The following is a 19,047-nucleotide window of genomic DNA, read 5'->3' on the forward strand; positions in this document are numbered from 1 at the left end:
TCTATTGGATGAAGCTTATTATTTCTAAATAATGACTTCAATACAATCTCACCCTCATTCAGAATATTATAAATTGTAGAAAAACTGCTGATAACTTTATAAACTTGACACATTTTGACATAATCACTGGCATGCTTTCTAAAAGTTTCTTTAGAATCGTTGATGTGGGGCCTCCCCGGTGGCGCAGCGGTTGAGTGCTGGGTTACGAAGCTGCGCGCAGCCTCTGCAGCACCGGTTCGATCCCCAGCTGCTCCCAGGCCACCGGAGGAGGGTCCCACATGGCGCGCAGACCTCTCCTGCCGCCCGCTGCTCCCCTCAGCAGTGTACTTCGGTCCTTCTGCCTGCTCTGCTCCCCGCTCTGGCTCTGGTGAATTCTCTCACCCTCCCACGCTTCTGACTGTACCCAGTGCATGTATAAACAAAACAAACAAACAAATAAAATAAATAAATAAAGCATGCCTCTAATAAAAAAAAAAATCTTTAAAAAAAAATTAAAAAAAAAAGAATCGTTGATGTAACTGCTCGTATTAAACAGCTGTCTTTTATTACTCTTTATGACTGTCACAAACAGCCACGTCCCTCCTTGCAAGAGAAGCGCGTTCCCTCGCGAGTTGGCCACACTCCCTTGGTCACTCTGGGCTGTGGCCGGCCCCGTTGCGCTGACCGCCCGCCGGGAGGGCCCCATGACACGACCCTCTGAGCAGGTGCCTGGCCTATCTCGGACTTCTGCCTCGCAGCACTGTGGTCACGCGTGGCCCCAGGGATCCTGTGTGTGCCCCTCTGTGTTGTGCCGTGCCGGGAGCAAGGGGTGGTGGGGCCACCGGGAGGGAGCAGAGCCTTGGCCTTAAGGAGACATCCAGTTCCTCACCAGAGCGCGGTGCTGCCTGCGGGGTGGCTTTCTACCTGTCTCACACTGATGTGCGCTCCTTCTCCCCCTCGCTCCAAGCATCTTCACCACAAATGCACCTTGCGTCTTGCCAGAGCCTCCTCTGCATCCTCGGAGGGGTTAGAGGGATTCTGTCGTTCCTCTCCGAGAAGGGGTCAGTGCCCTGGGTGATCTGAGCTGTGGCCCGAGCCTGCTCCCTGAAATAGCCCACCGGGGGGTGGCCATGACCCTTGACTCAGTTTGCCACAGCTTTGTGGGGGGTTTATCACTTCTGTCTCCTCAAGAAAGGCCCAGAGTCCTCTTTGTGGCGTTCTTGTCTGCTTCTGGCCCTCGAGTAATGTGGGCCTCACAAAACGTGTCTGGAAGCACTTGCTCCTCCTCAGTTTTCAAAAAGTGTGAGAGATGAAAGTATTAGCTCATCTCCGCAGGTCCGCGGGAGCTCACTTGTCGAGCCCTCGGGGCCTGGCTCCTGTTTGGTGGGAGGCTGTTGAGTGATGACTGTTTCTCCCTCCTTGCTCACAGCGGCCGCTTCACTCCTCTTCAGACTCGGGCCACGGAATCTCAGGAGCTTGGCACACACACACCTCATCTTCTTGGATCGCTTGTTACCACAACAAATGTCCTCTCCTGTTGTCAATCCATAACACACCCTAAATGTCTTTCTCACATGATGTCCAGGGGGAAATAACAGAACAGTGATGATAACCAGCACTGGAAAGTTCTAGATCTAGATCGGGAGACAGATTTACCCTGAAGCTAAATAAACAAGGGCCGGGTCTCTCACGTGCGCAGCCCCTTCCGAGGCCAGCCTCAAATCTGTGTCTGTTCTCTTCCTTCCTTGCTCAAGGAACACACCCAAAACTGCACCCCTGAGGAGACTTTCCCCTAGTCCCTGGCACTCTTGCCATTAGTGATGACACTTGAAGGAAGGGCTGGCCGATTGCAGGACACTAATCTTCATTTCAAATGTAGGATGTGGATTCCAAAATTCTGTATTTTATTCCTACAGCCGAAATTCAATGAATCATAACTGGCATTCTGGAGAAATTATTTCAGGTGCTTTACAGAAAGAAAAAACATATATTTTTGGAATAAAAATTGCACATCATGTAATTGGAGTGAATGAAAATTAAATACAAGTATCATGTACAACAGGAACGTCCTGATCTGTTACATATGTCAAGAAAGCTGAGAGTAAGTGGCCTCTGCAGCTTTCCTGTGATGTCTCTGACTGCACCAACTCCACTCTCATGCTATTGAAATTTCTTTCTTTTCCCAAATCTCGGCACAGGATGGGGGCCTCCCTGGAGGTGCAAAGGCTAAATACACAGCACTATGAAGCAATCCACAGCCTCTGCAGCACGAGTTCAATCCCCGTCCAGGGAGCTGACCCACATGGCGCAGCAGACCTCTCCTGCCTCGCCCGCTGCTCCCCTCAGCAGTGGATTTCAGTCATCTGCATGTTCTGCTCCCCACTCTGTCTCTGGGGAATCCTCTCACCCTCTACACCTCTGGCCTGTACCCCAGTTCTTGTATGCATAAATAAATAAATCTTTAAAAAAAATCTAAGCACAGGAGTTTCCAAAAACCAGCTCCTAAAACGAAGAGTTTGACAGGCTAAAATTTAAACAAACTTAATTTTTTCTAGACAAACACACCTCCCTGCAATATAACCAGACTGAGAGTATTGTTGTTACTGAAATTTCTTTCTGGGAGCTCATGCACAACACACTCTTACTGCAAATCATATCTGCACCCAGGGCGCTTCAGAGACCCACGCGTCCCACGCCATGCCTCCTGGACGTGCTGAAGAATGTTTCACCCAATACGCAGGTGTAACACAGAAGACACCTGCGGCCTGCAGCCCATGGGACAGCTACACACTCTGCCGGTGACACACTCGAGCGTCCCGCGGGCCCGGCGACCGCACGGAGTAGCGGCGTCCAAGGAGAAAGAGGTTTGTTTTGGTGGCCTGTCAACCCAATGGTCCCAAGAGGGCTCTCCACTGGCCCAGACCTGTCTTCTATCCGTGCATGGACAGCAGCTCCAACCAGGTGCCTGCACAGTGCAGCGGGTGCCCAGCTGGGACTGGGACTCCTCACTCAGCTTCCCCGCAGGTGCACAATGCGCGACAGGGCTCGGCGAGGTGGCGGCCGCACCTCCTACAGAAGCTGGAGCGCTGCACACGGAGGGCACAACCGCACACGCTCAATTCCATTTCCCCATATTTTTCTGGGAAAGCGAGGGGACCCGGGTCATCTTGGAGAAGAGACAGCTGCGCCCATGCGGCCGGCGCGGGTTCCACCCTGGCAGCGTCCCTTGTCTCCACAGGCGCGCCAGGGACTCCAGTGCCACATGCGTCCTCCTGAGGGCCGAGGACGCTGCCGCCTTGGCTGCCAGAGTCCAGCGTGGGCTCCGCCTCGCCGTCGGGCGTCTCCCATCCCCGGGGCCGCGATCCCGAGTCCGTCTGCGCGGTCCCGGGCTGGAGACGCGCTAGGGCCGCAGAGCCCCGCTGACAAACCACTCCACGGCCGCCACCCGCATCTGCTGCAGCCCCTACGGCAGCGCCGCCCACCCCGCGGGCTCTGTTTCTGGGGCGATGCCCCGCACCCCGACGCGCTGGACTGCACCCCTTACGCGCCGGACTTCTGTTCCATGGGAGAAGAGGCCGCTCAGGCACCTGTCCGTGCCCTGGTAGTCTGCGTGTCAGCGCGCACAGCTCACCAGGTCGGGGGACCTGACAGGAGCTGCCCCAGCTCCCCGGGCAGGTGACCTGACATGTGCACTGAGCTCACATGGTCGGGGACCTGATGGGCGTGCCCAGCTCACCGGATGGTGGGACCTGACAGGAGCTGCCCCAGCTCACCCGGTGAGGGAACCTGACAGGCATGCCCAGCTCACCGGGTGGAGGGACCTGACAGATGCGCCCCAGCTCACCGGGTGGGGGGACCTGACGGGCAAGCCCAGCTCACTGGGTGGGGGTGTCACAGGGGCACGGGGGTGAGGCCCTGCCCCACAGGGAGGAAGGGTGCGGCGGGCACGGCTGGGGGGCTGCGTGGGCAGGCAGGCTCCCTGCGCAGTGGGTCGCCCGATCCGGAGCCCGCGGCCCAAGCGGCCGTGCGGGGAGAGGAGCGGGCTCACCGGGGCGCGGGTCCCCCCGCCAGGCGCACCACAGAGATGCCTCATCAGCCTCCTGGTGTCCCGACAGGGCTGCGCAGCAGGACCGCACCCCGCCACGCCCAGGCGCCCGCCCGCGCATCACGCTCTCTCGAGGATGCCACACAGCCCTGCCTCAGCCGGCCGACCCGGGGAGAGCCCGTCTCCTCCCTAAGCGCGCTGCGCCCGCTGAAGCGCATGCTCTGAGGGAAGGGTGGGCACCGCCGCAGGGACCCCAGGGCTGTGCGCTCCAAGGTCGGGTGTGGGGGTTGGGGGGCGTCCCTGCTCCTCACCCATCCAGCTGGCCTGTGCGCGCCCAGTTCTCAGGGAAGGTAAGGCGGCCCCAAGCGCTCCCTCCCTTCCTCTCTGTCTCTCCATGTGCACACACACGCACACACACATGCACACACATGCGCACACATGCAGGTGCACACACACACGCGTGCAGATGGAGAAGCACATGAATATGTACACGGGCACCCCCGCCCATGCCGGATCATGTGTTTGACCTGCGAGGCTTTTTTTTTTTTTTCTTTTTAAAGTATAATTCTTGATGTGACGGTTTTGAATCAGTCTGGAATAGTTTATTATATATCTGCGCCGATTAGTCTCCTCCCGATGCGTCTCCTTCCCTTCCGTGCCGTGAGGTGAGTCCTGACTTGTCCAGCGTGCACCCCGCATCCCTGCCAGGCCCCTCCAGGCCGCTGCAGGCCAGGCCCGCCTCGGACCTGCCCCACCAGCCTCGCCTCACTTCCCGCACTTGGGCCGCGGAGGCCGTCCCCGGTGACTGCCCATGCACGGGCACACGGGGCGAGTCCTGCCCTTCTCAGGACAAGACTCGTGTGCTTCCTCCTTGGAATTTCGGAAACAACACTGTGCTGGGTCCACAGGAGACACGCATCAAATCTGAGAGGACTGAATACACTTTCACATCATTTCATGAAACATTTTTAGTTAGTAAGATGTTATTTGCTCAGGAAATATGCAGAGGCCAAATATGTGTCCAAAAAGAGGAAAAAACTAATTTCCTAGCATGGACCACCACTAAATAGACTCCCGCGTCAGCTTAATTAGCAAGCTTCCATTTATCTTTTAATGATTCGTCCTCCAGCTTCCCCTAGCATCACCATGCTTCTTTATTTCAATTCACTGTATCCCTTGTACATGCACAGAAAAGAACAATGCTAATGAAGCCATAAGATCTGTAATATTCCTTCTCTGTAATTAATATAACTTTTGACAATTTGTAAGCAATATAAAGTCAATATAGACAAATAAATGAAGAAATATATCAAATTTATAAGATAATCCACCAAATCTGTTAAGCAAATCTGTACCGTTCATGTGAGTGAAGTATGCAGGAGAACATTGTTCTTGGGAGAACACAGCCCCAATCGAGCACTTGGAAGATATTTTGAAGGGAAGAAACTATCTGTATAAAATCATCTCAATGTTTGTTTTTTCGTTTCAAATTATAACTTAATCCATGGTCAATAATAATATTTATTTTAATGTCATCATTTCTCAAGTGTCTATTGTTCAACAGATAGGATTGAGTGTGTCAAATGGAGGGAACTATGTTCACCTAAGATTATTACATCATTTATAATCATCATTTGTTTTCCTTAGGAGGCAATCAGAGCTGTTTCATGGACCTGCAGATATTATAGAACTTGATATTCCATGTTAAGTCATGAAGGCAGAAAATCTAAGCATTGGGACAGATTTTCTACTCCTCGGTCTTTTCCAGCATGGCCGGATGGACACTTTCCTCTTTGATGCCATTGCTGTTCTCTTTACAGTGGCTCTGACATCCAATATTGTATCGATCCTCCTCATCCAGCTGGACAGCGGGCTCCACACCCCTATGTACTTTCTGCTCAGCCAGCTCTCCTGCATCGACATGCTGTACATCTCCACCATGGTGCCCAAAATGGCAGTCAATTTCCTGACCAAGAGTATGAATATTACTTTTTTAGGCTGTGAGATTCAAACATTTGTGTTCTTGGCTATTGGCGGAACCGAGGCCCTACTTCTTGATCTCATGTCTTACGACCGGTATGTACCCATCTGCCACCCACTGCATTATCCCGTTCTCATGACGAGGAGGATCTGCTGGCTCATGGTCTCGTGTGCATGGACTAGCAGTTCTATCAATGGTTTCATGCACACGCTCTATGTGTTTCAACTTCCATTCTGTAGCTCTCGACTCATTAACCACTTTTTCTGTGAAGTCCCATTTCTGTTACCACTGGTGTGTCAAGACACGGCCCAGTGTGAGTACGCAGTCCTGCTCAGTGGGCTTGCTATCCTGCTGATACTATTCTTGGGCATTCTGGCTTCCTACGCCCGTGTGCTTACTGTGGTGTTCCGAATGAGCTCCGGTCAAGGGCAGAAAAAAGTTGTCTCCACTTGCTCCTCACACCTGATTGTGGCAAGCCTATTCTACACGGTCTCTCTCTCCACCTACATGAGGCCACACTCCCTGCAGTCCCCTGAGCAGGACAAAGTGGTGGCTGTGTTTTACACCATCGTCATCCCACTTCTCAACCCATTTATTTACAGTCTAAGGAATAAAGAGGTGATGGGGGCCATGAGGAGACAGTTAGGACAATGTGTGCTTTCACATAAAATATGACCTTTGGAACCCTCCCTCACTGAAGCTGAACAACATGAAAGCTCTGCCTATAATTCTGATAGAAATGCTAATAACTGCTTATTAAATATATTGGCAAGCCTTTGATTCCTCCTGACTTCAGAAGTAACTAAGGTATCATTGTTAGAACTAGATAGATTTTCCATATAGAAAAGAGAGGAACAGTATGATTGTCAAACTTGTTCAATTTCTGAAACAAAAGAATCCAACCCGGTCCACTTAACATTCCCATATCATAAATATTTTGAAGTGATTTTCAGAATCTGACACACCTTGGAGAAGTACTATAGTTCACGCACATGCAGAACACTAGGAGAATCCACACATGACCAAAAAGTAATATAGAGAAAAGCACAAATCCACCATTTCATTTCTTTACTCACCAAGCTTTTTAATGCATTAACTATGTGTGTGGCCTTTTTACCGGCACTTCTGATATTAGAGAAGTCAAAGATAAGATCTGACTAAAATCTCTGATCTCTGGAGCTTTACACTTCCACAAGGGGAGATATTCAGTAAGTAGCAAAGTCAACAATATATAAAAAAGTAATAACTGCAGTAATAATAAGGCAAGGATTTGTGATATTTGCAGTTTTATATAAAATTGTCTGGAAAAGGCTAAGAGGTGGGATTTGCTAAAAGGCTAAAGGGAATGAAAAAATATGTCAATGGAAATGTGGTGATGAGTGTTCTGGGAAGAACTGACGAGAACATCCTGCTGAGGGAGGTGTCGGGAAAAGTCAAAGAAGACCAAGGGGTAAGCGTGCGGGCAGCCAGCAAGGAACAGATGGACTGGACCCAGACATGAACTACAACATAATCACAGTGAAACTCGACATTAGGGGCCCCCCTGTTGGCTCAGGGGTTAAGTCTCAGCACTTACTAAACATCTTGTTAAAATATCAGATGTGAAACTTAAAATTGAATATAATATGTCAGCTAATAACCAACTCTGGTGTACCACTGTGACTAGACCTTGATAGAGGGAGGAAGAGTATATTTTCTGTGAAACCTTTCAAAGGTTCTTTGATTTCTTTGCAATGAATGTCAACAGCTTTAATAACAATTTATAATAGCATCTAAAATTTCATTCATGGTTGAACCCAAGCACATTTATTTGTCCACAAAAGTCTTACTTGTCTTAGCTGACTGGTTTATAATGTAATGTGAACTACCAAGAAAACCAGCCACACCAAGAACCAATGCAATAAAAATGATGTCTCTGGGCCTCCCTAATGGTGCAAGGGTTAAGTCTGCAGCCCCTGCAGCACGAGTTCCATCCCTGGCCAGGAAGCTACCCACATGGCAGAGCAGACCTCTCCTGGTTCGCCTGCCTGCTGCTCCCCTCAGCAGTTTGTTTCATTCAAATGGCCTGTTCTGCTCCCCACTCTGTCTCTGGTGGATCCTCTCATCCACCACACCTCTAGCCTACACTCCACCTCTTGTGTTCTTCAATAATATAAATATTTAAAAAAAACATTTTCTCTTTATTTTTTAAGATTTATTTATTTATTTATACAAGCACTGGGTACAGTCAGAAGCGCGGGAGGGTGAGAGAATTCACCAGAACCAGAGCGGGGAGCAGAACAGGCAGACTGACGAAGTACACTGCTGAGGGGAGCAGCGGGCGGCAGGAGAGGTCTGCATGCCATGTGGGACCCTCACCTGGCGGCTGGGGATCTAACCTGTGCTGCTGAGGCTGCGTGGAGCTTTGCAACCCAGCACTCAAACGCTGCGCCACCGCGGAGGCCCAAACCTTGTCTCTTTATTTTTTTTTTATTTTTTTTTTAATACATGCACTGGGTACAGTCAGAAGCGTGGGAGGGTGAGAGAATTCACCAGAGCCAGAGCGGGGAGCAGAGCAGGCAGAAGGACTGAAGTACACTGCTGAGGGGAGCAGCGGGCGGCAGGAGAGGTCTGCGTGCCATGTGGGACCCTCCTCTGGTGGCCGGGGAGCAGCCGGGGATCGAACCGGCGCCGCAGAGGCCGCGGGCAGCTTCGCAACCCAGCGCTCAACCGCTGCGCCACCAGGGAGGCCCACAAACCTTGTCTCTTTAGAACCACTACGTATCTAGCCCCCTATCTCTCCAATAATTTTTAATTTTGATATATTATTCTCTGGGAATGTTTATAAGATCTCCAAATATAATCATACAATATTATCAACTACTTGCATTTACTGTTTGAACTTTATAAAAACCATCTTACTATAGGCCATCATTCTCAGAAATAATTTGAGCTACTCAACATTTTTCACATGAATATAGCTGGCTGTAGCTGGGGCCCATTCTCCTTTGCTATTGAATAACATCCTATTTTAAGACTGTAATATGTTTTGTCCACGTATTCTTGACTTTTTTTCCAATTTTCAGATATTACATATAATGCAGTTGCTAAACAGACAAACAGAAGAGAGTTGAGAGACCAGAAAAAAAAAAAAAAACACAGGGGAAGGAAAACTAACTGATGACCAGAGAGTCAAAAGCAAACAAGGGAGCAGAGGAGTCTCATCAAAAATGGTTCTAGGAAAAGGCACAGCCACATGCAAAATCACGACACGACCCAGACAGCTACTTAACACATAGACACAAATAGATTAAAGATTGCTGAAAGACAAAAATCCAAAAACTGCCTCGATGATGTGCTCATTCATAGGTCTTAGAGTTGTGTTTCGGGGCTCAAATCCAAATGGCAGGGCAACAAAAGCAAAAATTAAAAAAGGGATCACATCAGGGCCTCCCCGGTGGCGCAGCGGTAGAGCGCTGGGTTGTGAAGCTGCCCGTGGCCTTTGCGGCGCCGGTTCAATCCCCGGCTGCTCCCCGGCCACCGCAGGAGGGTCCCACATGGCGCGCAGACCTCTCCTGCCGCCCGCTGCTCCCCTCAGCAGTGTACTTCTGTCCTTCTGCCTGCTCTGCTCCCCGCTCTGGCTCTGGTGAATTCTCTCACCCTCCCGCGCTTCTGACTGTACCCAGTGCATGTATAAACAAAACAAACAAACAAGCAAAACAAATAAATAAAGAAAAACATGCCTCTATTTAAAAAAAAAATCTTAAAAAAAAAAAGGGATCACATCTACTAAAATGCTTCTGGACAGGAGAAGAAAATAAATTTTTGATAAAATGAAAGGCCCTCTACCAAGTGGGAAAAAGGTTTCCACATCACACATCTGACAGGGGCTGATATCCAAGCTCAATGAAGAGCTCACACAACCACACGAAGAAAAGACAAGTCAATCAAAACAAGAAAAGAGATAAGCAGCCTCTCAGAGGAAGAAATGCAGGCAGACAACAGGCACAGACAGCAATGCTGGAATATTCAGTTGTCAGGTGAAGGCTAATCACACAATGGAAGTATTACCTCGAGGAAGACACTTTGTCATGAGCTGAGGCTACGCAATATAGCTGTTATTGCTCAATTTCATTAGGATTTAACACTTATTCATTTATAAAGTACTAATTTATTTTTTAAAGTTTTATTTATTTATGCATACAAGAGCTGGGGTACAGGCCAGAGATGCAGGGGGGTCAGAGGATCCACCAGAGACAGAGTGGGGAACAGAACAGACAGACTGTGTGAAATACACTGCTTAGTGGAGCAACAGGAGAGGTCTGCCTCGCCATGTGGGATTCTCCCTGGTCGGCCAGGGATCAAACTCATGATGCAGAGACTGTGGATTGCTTCAGAGTGTGGTGCTTAACTCCTTGCACCACCAGGGTGGCCCTAATGTACTAATTTATAAAGTAATATTAACACAGTTATGCATGTGTACAAGAAAACACAGTCTGTGTAGCTTTGGTGCCATCTGCTTGTCAGACACCCCCTGGTGTACAACAGTGGATAAGGGGGTACAGATTCAAACAGACAAGAAACAAGTGTTGGCAAGAAGTGAAGAGTAAGGGCCTTGCCCAGCACTGAGACTGGGAATGCAGGGACTACAAAGCCTATGGAGGCCCCTCAACACTGAGGAAACCCACTACGTATCAGCAGTTCCACCTTCGGGCATTGATCCGGCAGAGAGAAGCACCCATTCATAAAGCCATGAGGACACCCATCCCCACACACACAGGAGCGCAAAGGGCAGGCATATGGGACAGCCCAGAAGGGCCAGAGCCACCACCCACCCGCCCGGTGTCCCGACAAGGGAGCCACCAAAGAGCACCAAAACGCCAAAACCAAGGGCAAGAGATACACACACCCAACAACAGGGGCCTGTGGGCTAGAGCTGATCAAGGTCAATGCCCCCTGAGAGCATGGGCAACCATGGGTTCTCACCTGTGCACATGATTCCATGAGACCTCAGGCTCTGGGAACCATCACCACAGGGTTTCTATACAAACAGGGGAACAAAGAGCTTGTTGTGTCCATAGTGGTGCCTCCTCCTGAATATGGCTCCTTCCAGAAGTACAGGCAGAGATTCAGGTACATGGAATCAGAGCTGGGCCACACTGGTCAACAGGGATGGTCACCACTGGCCAACAGGAGGGATGGGCAGCGCTGACCAGTAGTGATGGTCACTAATGTCCCAGAGGTGGTGTCAGAGACACCCAGTGTCCACAGTTCACTGTGAAAGCTTGGACAACCCCAACAACAAGCAATTCAGGGCTTCCCCGGTGGCGCAGCGCTTGAGCACCAGGTTGCAAAGCTGCCCGCAGCCTCTGCGCTGCCGGTTTGATTCCCGGCTGCTCCCCGGCCACTGGAGGAGGGTCCCACATGGCGCGCAGACCTCTCCGGCCGCCCGCTGCTCCCCTCAGCAGTGTACCTCGGTCCTTCTGCCTGCTCTGCTCCCCGCTCTGGCTCTGGTGAATTCTCTCACCCTCCTGCGCTTCTGACTGTACCCAGTGCTTGTGTAATAAATAAATAAAAATAAATCTTTAAAAAAAAAAAAAACAAGCAATTCACTGATACACCAGCCCCGCCTAGAGCCTTTGGTGCTCCCTTCAGGCCATGGAGATACAGGACTGAGGCCCCGTCTCTGCAAAGGTCTTCGACTTCTCTTCCCTACTCTGAGGTCCCTCTTGGATTCTTCTCTTCTCTCCTCTGCAGCTCCTGGTCTTCCTTTCCTCAGCCTATAACAATCACACTACAGCCCCAGCCAACCCTGCTTCTGTCCTCTCTCAGGGGGCAACACCCACAAGTCTGTTTGGACCATTTTTCAATCCTGTGGCTACTGGACCATTTAGCACCAGTCAGCTCACAGCTCACACCTGACTGGCCCAACCAACAAGCCAGGGAATACCCACAAAAGTGCGGTTGTTGGGCCCTGTTGAGCCACCGGCCAGGACTGGCTTTTGCTGGAGCAGCAGGAGGAGGGACCAGCCCTGCTGCTGTGCTCCCAACACTGAGGTGGCTGGTTCCAGAATCAATGACACCATCACTACACGGGACTAGACTAAGATTCCAGTGATGCATGAATGGACAGGCGGTGGGGTGAGTGTGTGTGTGTTTCTGTGTGTGTGTGTGTGTGTGTGTGTGTGTACGTAGGATGGTAGCAGTATAGTGGAAAACCTTCGAACATTTTATTAAAAATCCTGAGTGTCATATGTCACGGCGTGGGTGAGCCTGCAAAGGAAAATGCCAAGGAAATGGGTAAACAGGAAAAGACAAATACCTATGATTTCATTGAAAGGAAATTGACAAAGAAAACAAAAGTAGACAGAGAGAAGAAGGGGGGTGACCAGATGGAAGTGGGGGTTGAAGAGTGTGAAATAGGTGAGGTCAAGAGGCTACATCCTAACAGTTAAGTCTGCATGGGTGGGATGGTGACTGCACTGTGGTCGTTACAACATGTAGTTGAGTGTCTACATGTCACATCCTAAAGTCATGCAATCTTTTGTGTCAGTTTAGAGTTTAGGTCTGGAAAATAAACAATCCAGACATTAAAAAATGTACACCAACACATATAATACAGCAATAGTTTCACTCAAATTTCCAAGCCAGGTTTGAAAGAAAGCATTGTTTGGGGAAATGTCTAGAAATCTAGAAAGAATAAATACTTTAGAATATCTATCACTGTGATGATACATCTACATGCTCAGTACAGGCAACTGCTAACAGGCATCACGGTTCATGTTTCTGAACACACACATTTTGAAAATGCAATAAATAAGACAATAACAAAGAATAAATATATTGTAACTGCCAATGAATAATGAAGATTCCAATATATGTTATCATTGACTACAGAAGGTAGACATGATATGTTTTTTTTAATTATTACATTTTATTCAGTACAAAATTATATGTTTTTGAACTCAATTTCTCAACATAATTGTTTTCCATACTAAATGTAAGTAAGGTATAAATACATATTCTATTCACATTTACAGCAAATGGCAATGCTATTATGGGTTTACAGTAGACACAAGCAAACTCCAATGCCTCACACCCTAAAAACCTTCCGAAAAGCTCTAGTGACATCCTTGTTCCGCAGGCTATATATGAGGGGGTTGAGCATGGGCGTTATGATGGTGTAGAACACAGAGACCACTTCTTCCTGCTCGGGGGAGCGGTAGGACTTTGGCACAATATACTTGGCAGTGGCAGCCCCATAAAAGAGCAACACCACAGTCATGTGGGACGAGCAAGTAGCCAAAGTTTTCCTGAGTCCCTGGCCTGACCCAATGCCCAGAACAGTGGACAGTATCCTTCCATAGGAGCCCAGAATTGCAGAGATGGGAGGGATGTAAAAAATCACAGCAGTGACATAAGCACCCTTTTCATATTGGGAAGTGTCAGCACAGGCCACCTTCAGGAGCACTGGCATCTCACAGAAGAAATGATGGATTTCCCTGGAGGCACAGTAAGGAAGTGACAGACTGTAGGCCACTTGCACCAAGGCATTGATCAGAGAACCCAGCCAAGTCACAAGCAAGAGGAGCACACAGACCTTGGGGCGCATGAGGATGGGATAGTGCAGAGGCTGGCAGATAGCCACGTAGCGGTCATAAGCCATGACCACCAGCAGCAGGCACTCTGAGCCAGCAAGGAGATAGAAGAGGAACATCTGGAAGCCACACCCAACGAAAGAGATGCGGTGATCCCCGGACAGGAAGTCCACTACCATTTTGGGTACTAATGCGGAGATACGGAGGACACAAGAGGGACAGTTGGCTGAGCAGAAAGTACATGGGGGTGTGGAGAAGAGGGTCAGCCCATATGAGGATGATTATTATGGTGTTGCCAAACAGGGCCACCAGGAAATTGAGCAGGGTGAGTGTGAAGAGGACCCAAGGCACTTGGGTGCCTTGGAACAGATCCAGGAGGATGAAATCACTGCCTGACGTCTGGTTGCTCAGCCATGCCATGTTTGTGTTCCTAACTTGTAACTTTGGCGATTTCTTCAGAATTGTTATGTTCACAGCCCATAAAAATTTTACCAAATTAAATCATGCCTAGCTTTCTGATATCTCATGTCCATTATGTCCCCACTCTTCATAGTTTAGTAATAGATAGTTTAAGGACATCTTTGTTATGAAAAGTTTTCTAGAAATTGAAATTCTCAAGAAATTATAATCAAGCTGCCTCTACCCTAAATATACACTGAAATGCACAAGTCAATATTTGATTCAGTTCCTTACTCATCAAGGGGATAAAGCATGTGTGGAAAAGACAAACAAAATTTCAAGGTCACAATAAAGCTTTCATCAATTAAATCTTTTCATAATAATTTCCAATTAACTCCACAACTCCCATGTTGTAAAAGGGAAATAATTTTTCTCTGGGGATTCATTAAACATACATGTAATTAAACAGGACTTTTGCCGGAAGCTGCACAGTTATACTGAGTCTGCGGATCCAGTCAATCAAGCAAGCTGCCTGGGGAGGAGAGTACGGAGGACTCAAGTGTGCAGACCTGGACACAGTGACTCTGGAAAGGAATAGGGTCCAAGGGCAGCAGTGGCACAGAGTCCTGCCTGGAAGGAACAGACACATGTGACAATGCACTTCTGTGCGAGAAGCAAAGTGGACTCACTGCCCTGCAGATGGGGAGCAGCAGCAAACTCAGGACTATAAGATCCCCAGGGATTTCCCTTATCTTTTTTTTTCTTCTTGTTCTTCTTCAAACATGAACTTAAAGCAACATCTGCAGTGATAAGGGCAGTAGAAAGCATACTTTCTGAGATTATTTTGGGCATCACTTCTGTGCTGAATGAAAAATGTTCATATTTTCACATTCATCTAAGCTAATTTTCTCTTGGTGCAGTTGAAGAACTTTCATGAAATAAAGTAATAATAAGACTTAAAAATTCTTCATATTAAAATGTCATTGTATTAACTTATAGCAAGAGCAGCTATCGAATGAAGTCAGTTCTGCTGACAACACTTGAATCCTGCTGTCAGAAACCTGCCACTGGATTCTCTGACACACAGAGACAGGGACATCTGCCATCCTTGCCCTCACATCAGTCCTACAGATTGATGATCAATGCTCAGTGGGGCCTCCTGGTGTGGGGCAAAGTTTGAATATGGGGGGATCCTCACATGAACACACAACAGTCCCTGTGCTGAAGTTCATGGATTCAATATTATTATAAGTAAAATAGCACATGGAGGCTTCAAAAACTCAAGTATCGTTTTCATACCCAATGTACCAGACAAAGTGGTAGGTCTAGGGTCTTCACTACCGCACTGTATACAAAATTCCCTGTTCCTCAGCCCTAAATTCTAAGGCAAATGTAACAGCACAGTGTGTATCACAAGGAGGGCCATGCGAGCTGTTGATTCACAGAGAAGACATTCATAGGGCTTTACATGCTCCTTATCTCTAAGAAAACAGAGCTGTCACTTAATTCTCAATTCTAGTGTGAGATAAACAATGGTTCCATTTGAAATAATATTTTATGGGATTATTGAAATAAAATAAATTTTACAAGGAATTTAACATGACTCTTTTTCCTAAATACTTTTTGATGTCTCCCAAAATTGCACAACAGGTGCTCCTCAAAGCTTTCCTGAGTGGCATGCATCAATGCCAACAATGCAAAATGGTCAAAGATAATTTCATGACCAGTATTTGTATTTGTATTTAAATTGAGGTGCTTAGAGAAACCCAGAAAAGATTCTATGCATATATATGCAAAAGTACATAAAAACACAAAGGAAGAAATAATTTGTAGTCGACTACCAAACTGAGAATTCTATCCCTTTAGAATAAAGGACATGAATAACTGAAATCAACCAATGGTGTCTTTTGAGAGTAGACCAAGGGAAATGTCATATAATTTTACTTAAGTGACTGCTCATATATCTGAAAAAGAACTTAATTACACATTTGCAACAAATTAATTCCCTCTGGTTTTTAAAAAGTCTTTCAGGAAAGGTTTTGAAAAACAGAGAGGAGAGACAGCTGGTATTTCTACACTTCACCCCTCTTTCTTGCATAGAACTGACCACTGCCCTGAAGACTGACAGTAACAAATTGCACCTATTTGAAAATAAAAGGAAACGTGATTATCAACTCAGAATCAGAAATTGCCTTTTATGTGGTACTAGTACATAAATGCTGGTTCCAACATAACTAAACTGCTTACTTAGATGGAATAAAACTTGCTAATATTTTCAATATTAATATATTTAATATTATTGACAGATGTGCCATTAATTTTAAATGGATGGGATTGTCTTAGTTGTTCCATTATATGCTATGGAACAGCATCATATAATAGGCAACTTAAGAAAATATAACAAATTTCTCTTCCAGAGAAACACGCTCCTACTTACGCATAGGATCAAAATGAACGCTGCTTATGCACTGCTGCCCATACATGTCTTGCTTCTTCCAGTGCGAGACACACAGTCCACCTGAACACACAGATTAAATACCTTGAAATCATTGCTTCAAGAGGCCAGGGTCAATTTACTGTTGCACAAACATCCCTCAAAGTGACTGTCCCCAACTGCAGCTTGGTCCCTCAGGCAAAGCCTGTAGCAATTATCTCCCTGTCCTTAATGGCCCTGAAGAAATAGTTATAACTATCTCACAAGTATGTGCAGGCTCTCCCTCAGGAAATACACTTTGCTGAAGTGATGTGTGTTCAAAACTTAGAGCAAATATCAATTTCAAAGCAAAGATACATTAACTACTTGATGGTTGTGTGAAAAACAAACTAATTATAAATACCACTAACAAATTAAAAATCACTTTTAATCACTCCTTATCTTGTTATGTTGTAGAAAATTTTTTTATGATTTTTGGCCATTCCACAAGCTAGGTTTGAAATGCTGCAAGTTGAAGGTGAGCCAATTGAAAGTGAAAACTCCTGTGATGGCAGTCTTTGGGATGAAGGTGCTTGGCTGGTGGTGTGAACCACATTCATATGGATTAGGACAAGGATCCACACCAGGTCCTCAAGATGAAGTGGGATGAAAGGTTCCCTCCTGGCCGTGTGAAATAACCCAGAGCATTCTCATTGAAGCAAAGACAAACACTTTGGGAGAATAGTCTTTCCCTGAGCCTTAGCCCAGATGACAGAAGGGTATTTCCCCAATAACTGCTCAACACACTTTGCTCATTCACCTCAGAAACAGGGAAGGCTACAATGCAATTTTGAAGGTCACTCTTGGGGACACATGCCCTATGCATGCCTAAAATTATACCTAAATCATAGGCTCAACTCCACATACATACCACATCACTACAGCTATAGAGCTCTCATATATAACATTGTATTACATGCAAACCAAGGAAGGTATCTGAGGACGAGTTCCTACAGAAACACAAAAAGTAGCAGGGACACATGTGTGGGCACTACATGTGTTTGAACTTGGGGACAGCAAAAACTATGGAAACTTAAAACCCAGCTGAAATTCTTTTAGTTACACAACATATCACAAAAAAAGTCTTAGCTCAGTCTCTATTACCAACAAATCATGTCTCTCATTTAACAGAAAATTACAAAGGTGGCCATTAGCAATAGAAGCAGAGGCAGAGAGTATACAGATTTGCAATTATCACAGAAAAAATAAAGCAACCACTAATACTATGCTCATGAATTCAATTGATATATTACACAATAAAAGCATGATATCACTGCAAGTAAACAGATGGAAGTTGTAAATCAACATGAGCTCCTCTTTTTTAAAAAATGCTTCAAGTGAAAAATATTATAATACACAGTTGAACAAAGATGAAATAAATCACTGTCACTAGTAAGAGGAATAAAATGTACACTATGAAGAGAAGGAGAGATAATCATTTTTATTTGAAAAAAAATAATAGAAATAAAGGAGACTTTGATGGGATAATCAGTCAACTCAACAACTGAGGAAAATAATCAACCACCATTAATATTTGTCCATACAAGATTTCCCAAACAGAGCAAAAAAGGGGTGATTGGGGAATTTAATTAAGAGTCAGGAAGTATGGGTTTATATCAAAGGTAATCAGGAAAGACATAGTCATGAAAGGAATCCAAATGGGAAAAGAAGTGAAACTATCATCATATGCAGATAATATGATATTATATATAGAGAGTCCTTTAAAAATGCACAGAAAAACTAAAACAACATATGTGTTTAGGGCATCCCCGGTGGCACAGCGGTTGAGCACTGGGTTGCGAAGCTGCCCGCGGCCTCTGCGGCGCCAGTTCGATCCCCGGCTGCTCCCCGGCCACTGGAGGAGGGTCCCACATGGCGCGCAGACCTCTCAGCCGCCCACTGCTCCCCTCAGCAGTGTACTTCGGTCCTTCTGCCTGTTCTGCTCCCCGCTCTGGCTCTGGTGAATTCTCTCACCCTCCCGCGCTTCTGACTGTACCCAGTGCATGTATAAACAAAAAAAAAAAAAAACAAACAAATAAATAAATAAATAAAACATGCCTCTATAAAAAAAAAAGAATTTCAAAAAAAGAACACATATGTGTTTAGTAAAGTACCAAATTCCAAAATCAATATACAGAAATTAGTAGCCTTCCTGTATGCAAACAATCAATCTCAAGAGGAAGAAATTAAGAAATTCATCCCATTTACAATGTACCCACAAAATTAAATACCTTGAAATAAAAGTAACAAAGGAGATGTATACAAGGAAAATTTCAAAATACTGGTAAAAGAAATAGAAGACACAAATAAATGGAAAGATACTCTCTCCTTATGAATTGGATGAATTAACATCATAAAAATGGTCATCATACCAAAACCAATATACAGATTCAATGCAATTCCAATAAAATCTCAATGAGATCAGAACCCTGCTACCCTCCTCCACCCACAAAGCAGGCACACTTCGACAAACAGAAAGGAGGAAAAAAACAAGAACAATTAGAGCTCAAGCAGTATAGTGAGCGGAAAGGAACTACTACACGCACTACACCCGTGAGCAGGTAATGTGGGGACACGTGCTGTAACCGCCACG

The 19,047-nt window shown here is 46.5% G+C and overlaps 2 protein-coding genes across 2 annotated transcripts; one reads left to right on the forward strand and one right to left on the reverse strand.

Annotated features, from left to right (window-relative positions):
- Nucleotides 1–5,735: 5,735 nt before the first annotated feature.
- On the forward strand, nucleotides 5,736–6,680 carry LOC311175182 (olfactory receptor 2AK2-like; the record flags this gene model as incomplete). The annotated part of the gene is made up of 1 exon (XM_084240099.1): nucleotides 5,736–6,680. One exon carries the CDS (start codon nucleotides 5,736–5,738, stop codon nucleotides 6,678–6,680), a length of 945 nt encoding a protein of 314 aa, XP_084096225.1.
- Nucleotides 6,681–13,077: 6,397 nt separating this feature from the next.
- LOC311175183 (olfactory receptor 2T27-like) lies at nucleotides 13,078–14,002 on the reverse strand (the record flags this gene model as incomplete). Its single annotated transcript, XM_084240100.1, is given in 2 exon segments — nucleotides 13,078–13,792; nucleotides 13,794–14,002. Coding segments are annotated over 2 exon segments (924 nt in total).
- Between the last annotated feature and the right edge of the window lie 5,045 nt (nucleotides 14,003–19,047).

Source organism: Talpa europaea, assembly GCF_964194135.1.
Source record: "Talpa europaea genome assembly, chromosome: 8".
NCBI classification, from domain to species: Eukaryota; Metazoa; Chordata; class Mammalia; order Eulipotyphla; family Talpidae; genus Talpa; species Talpa europaea.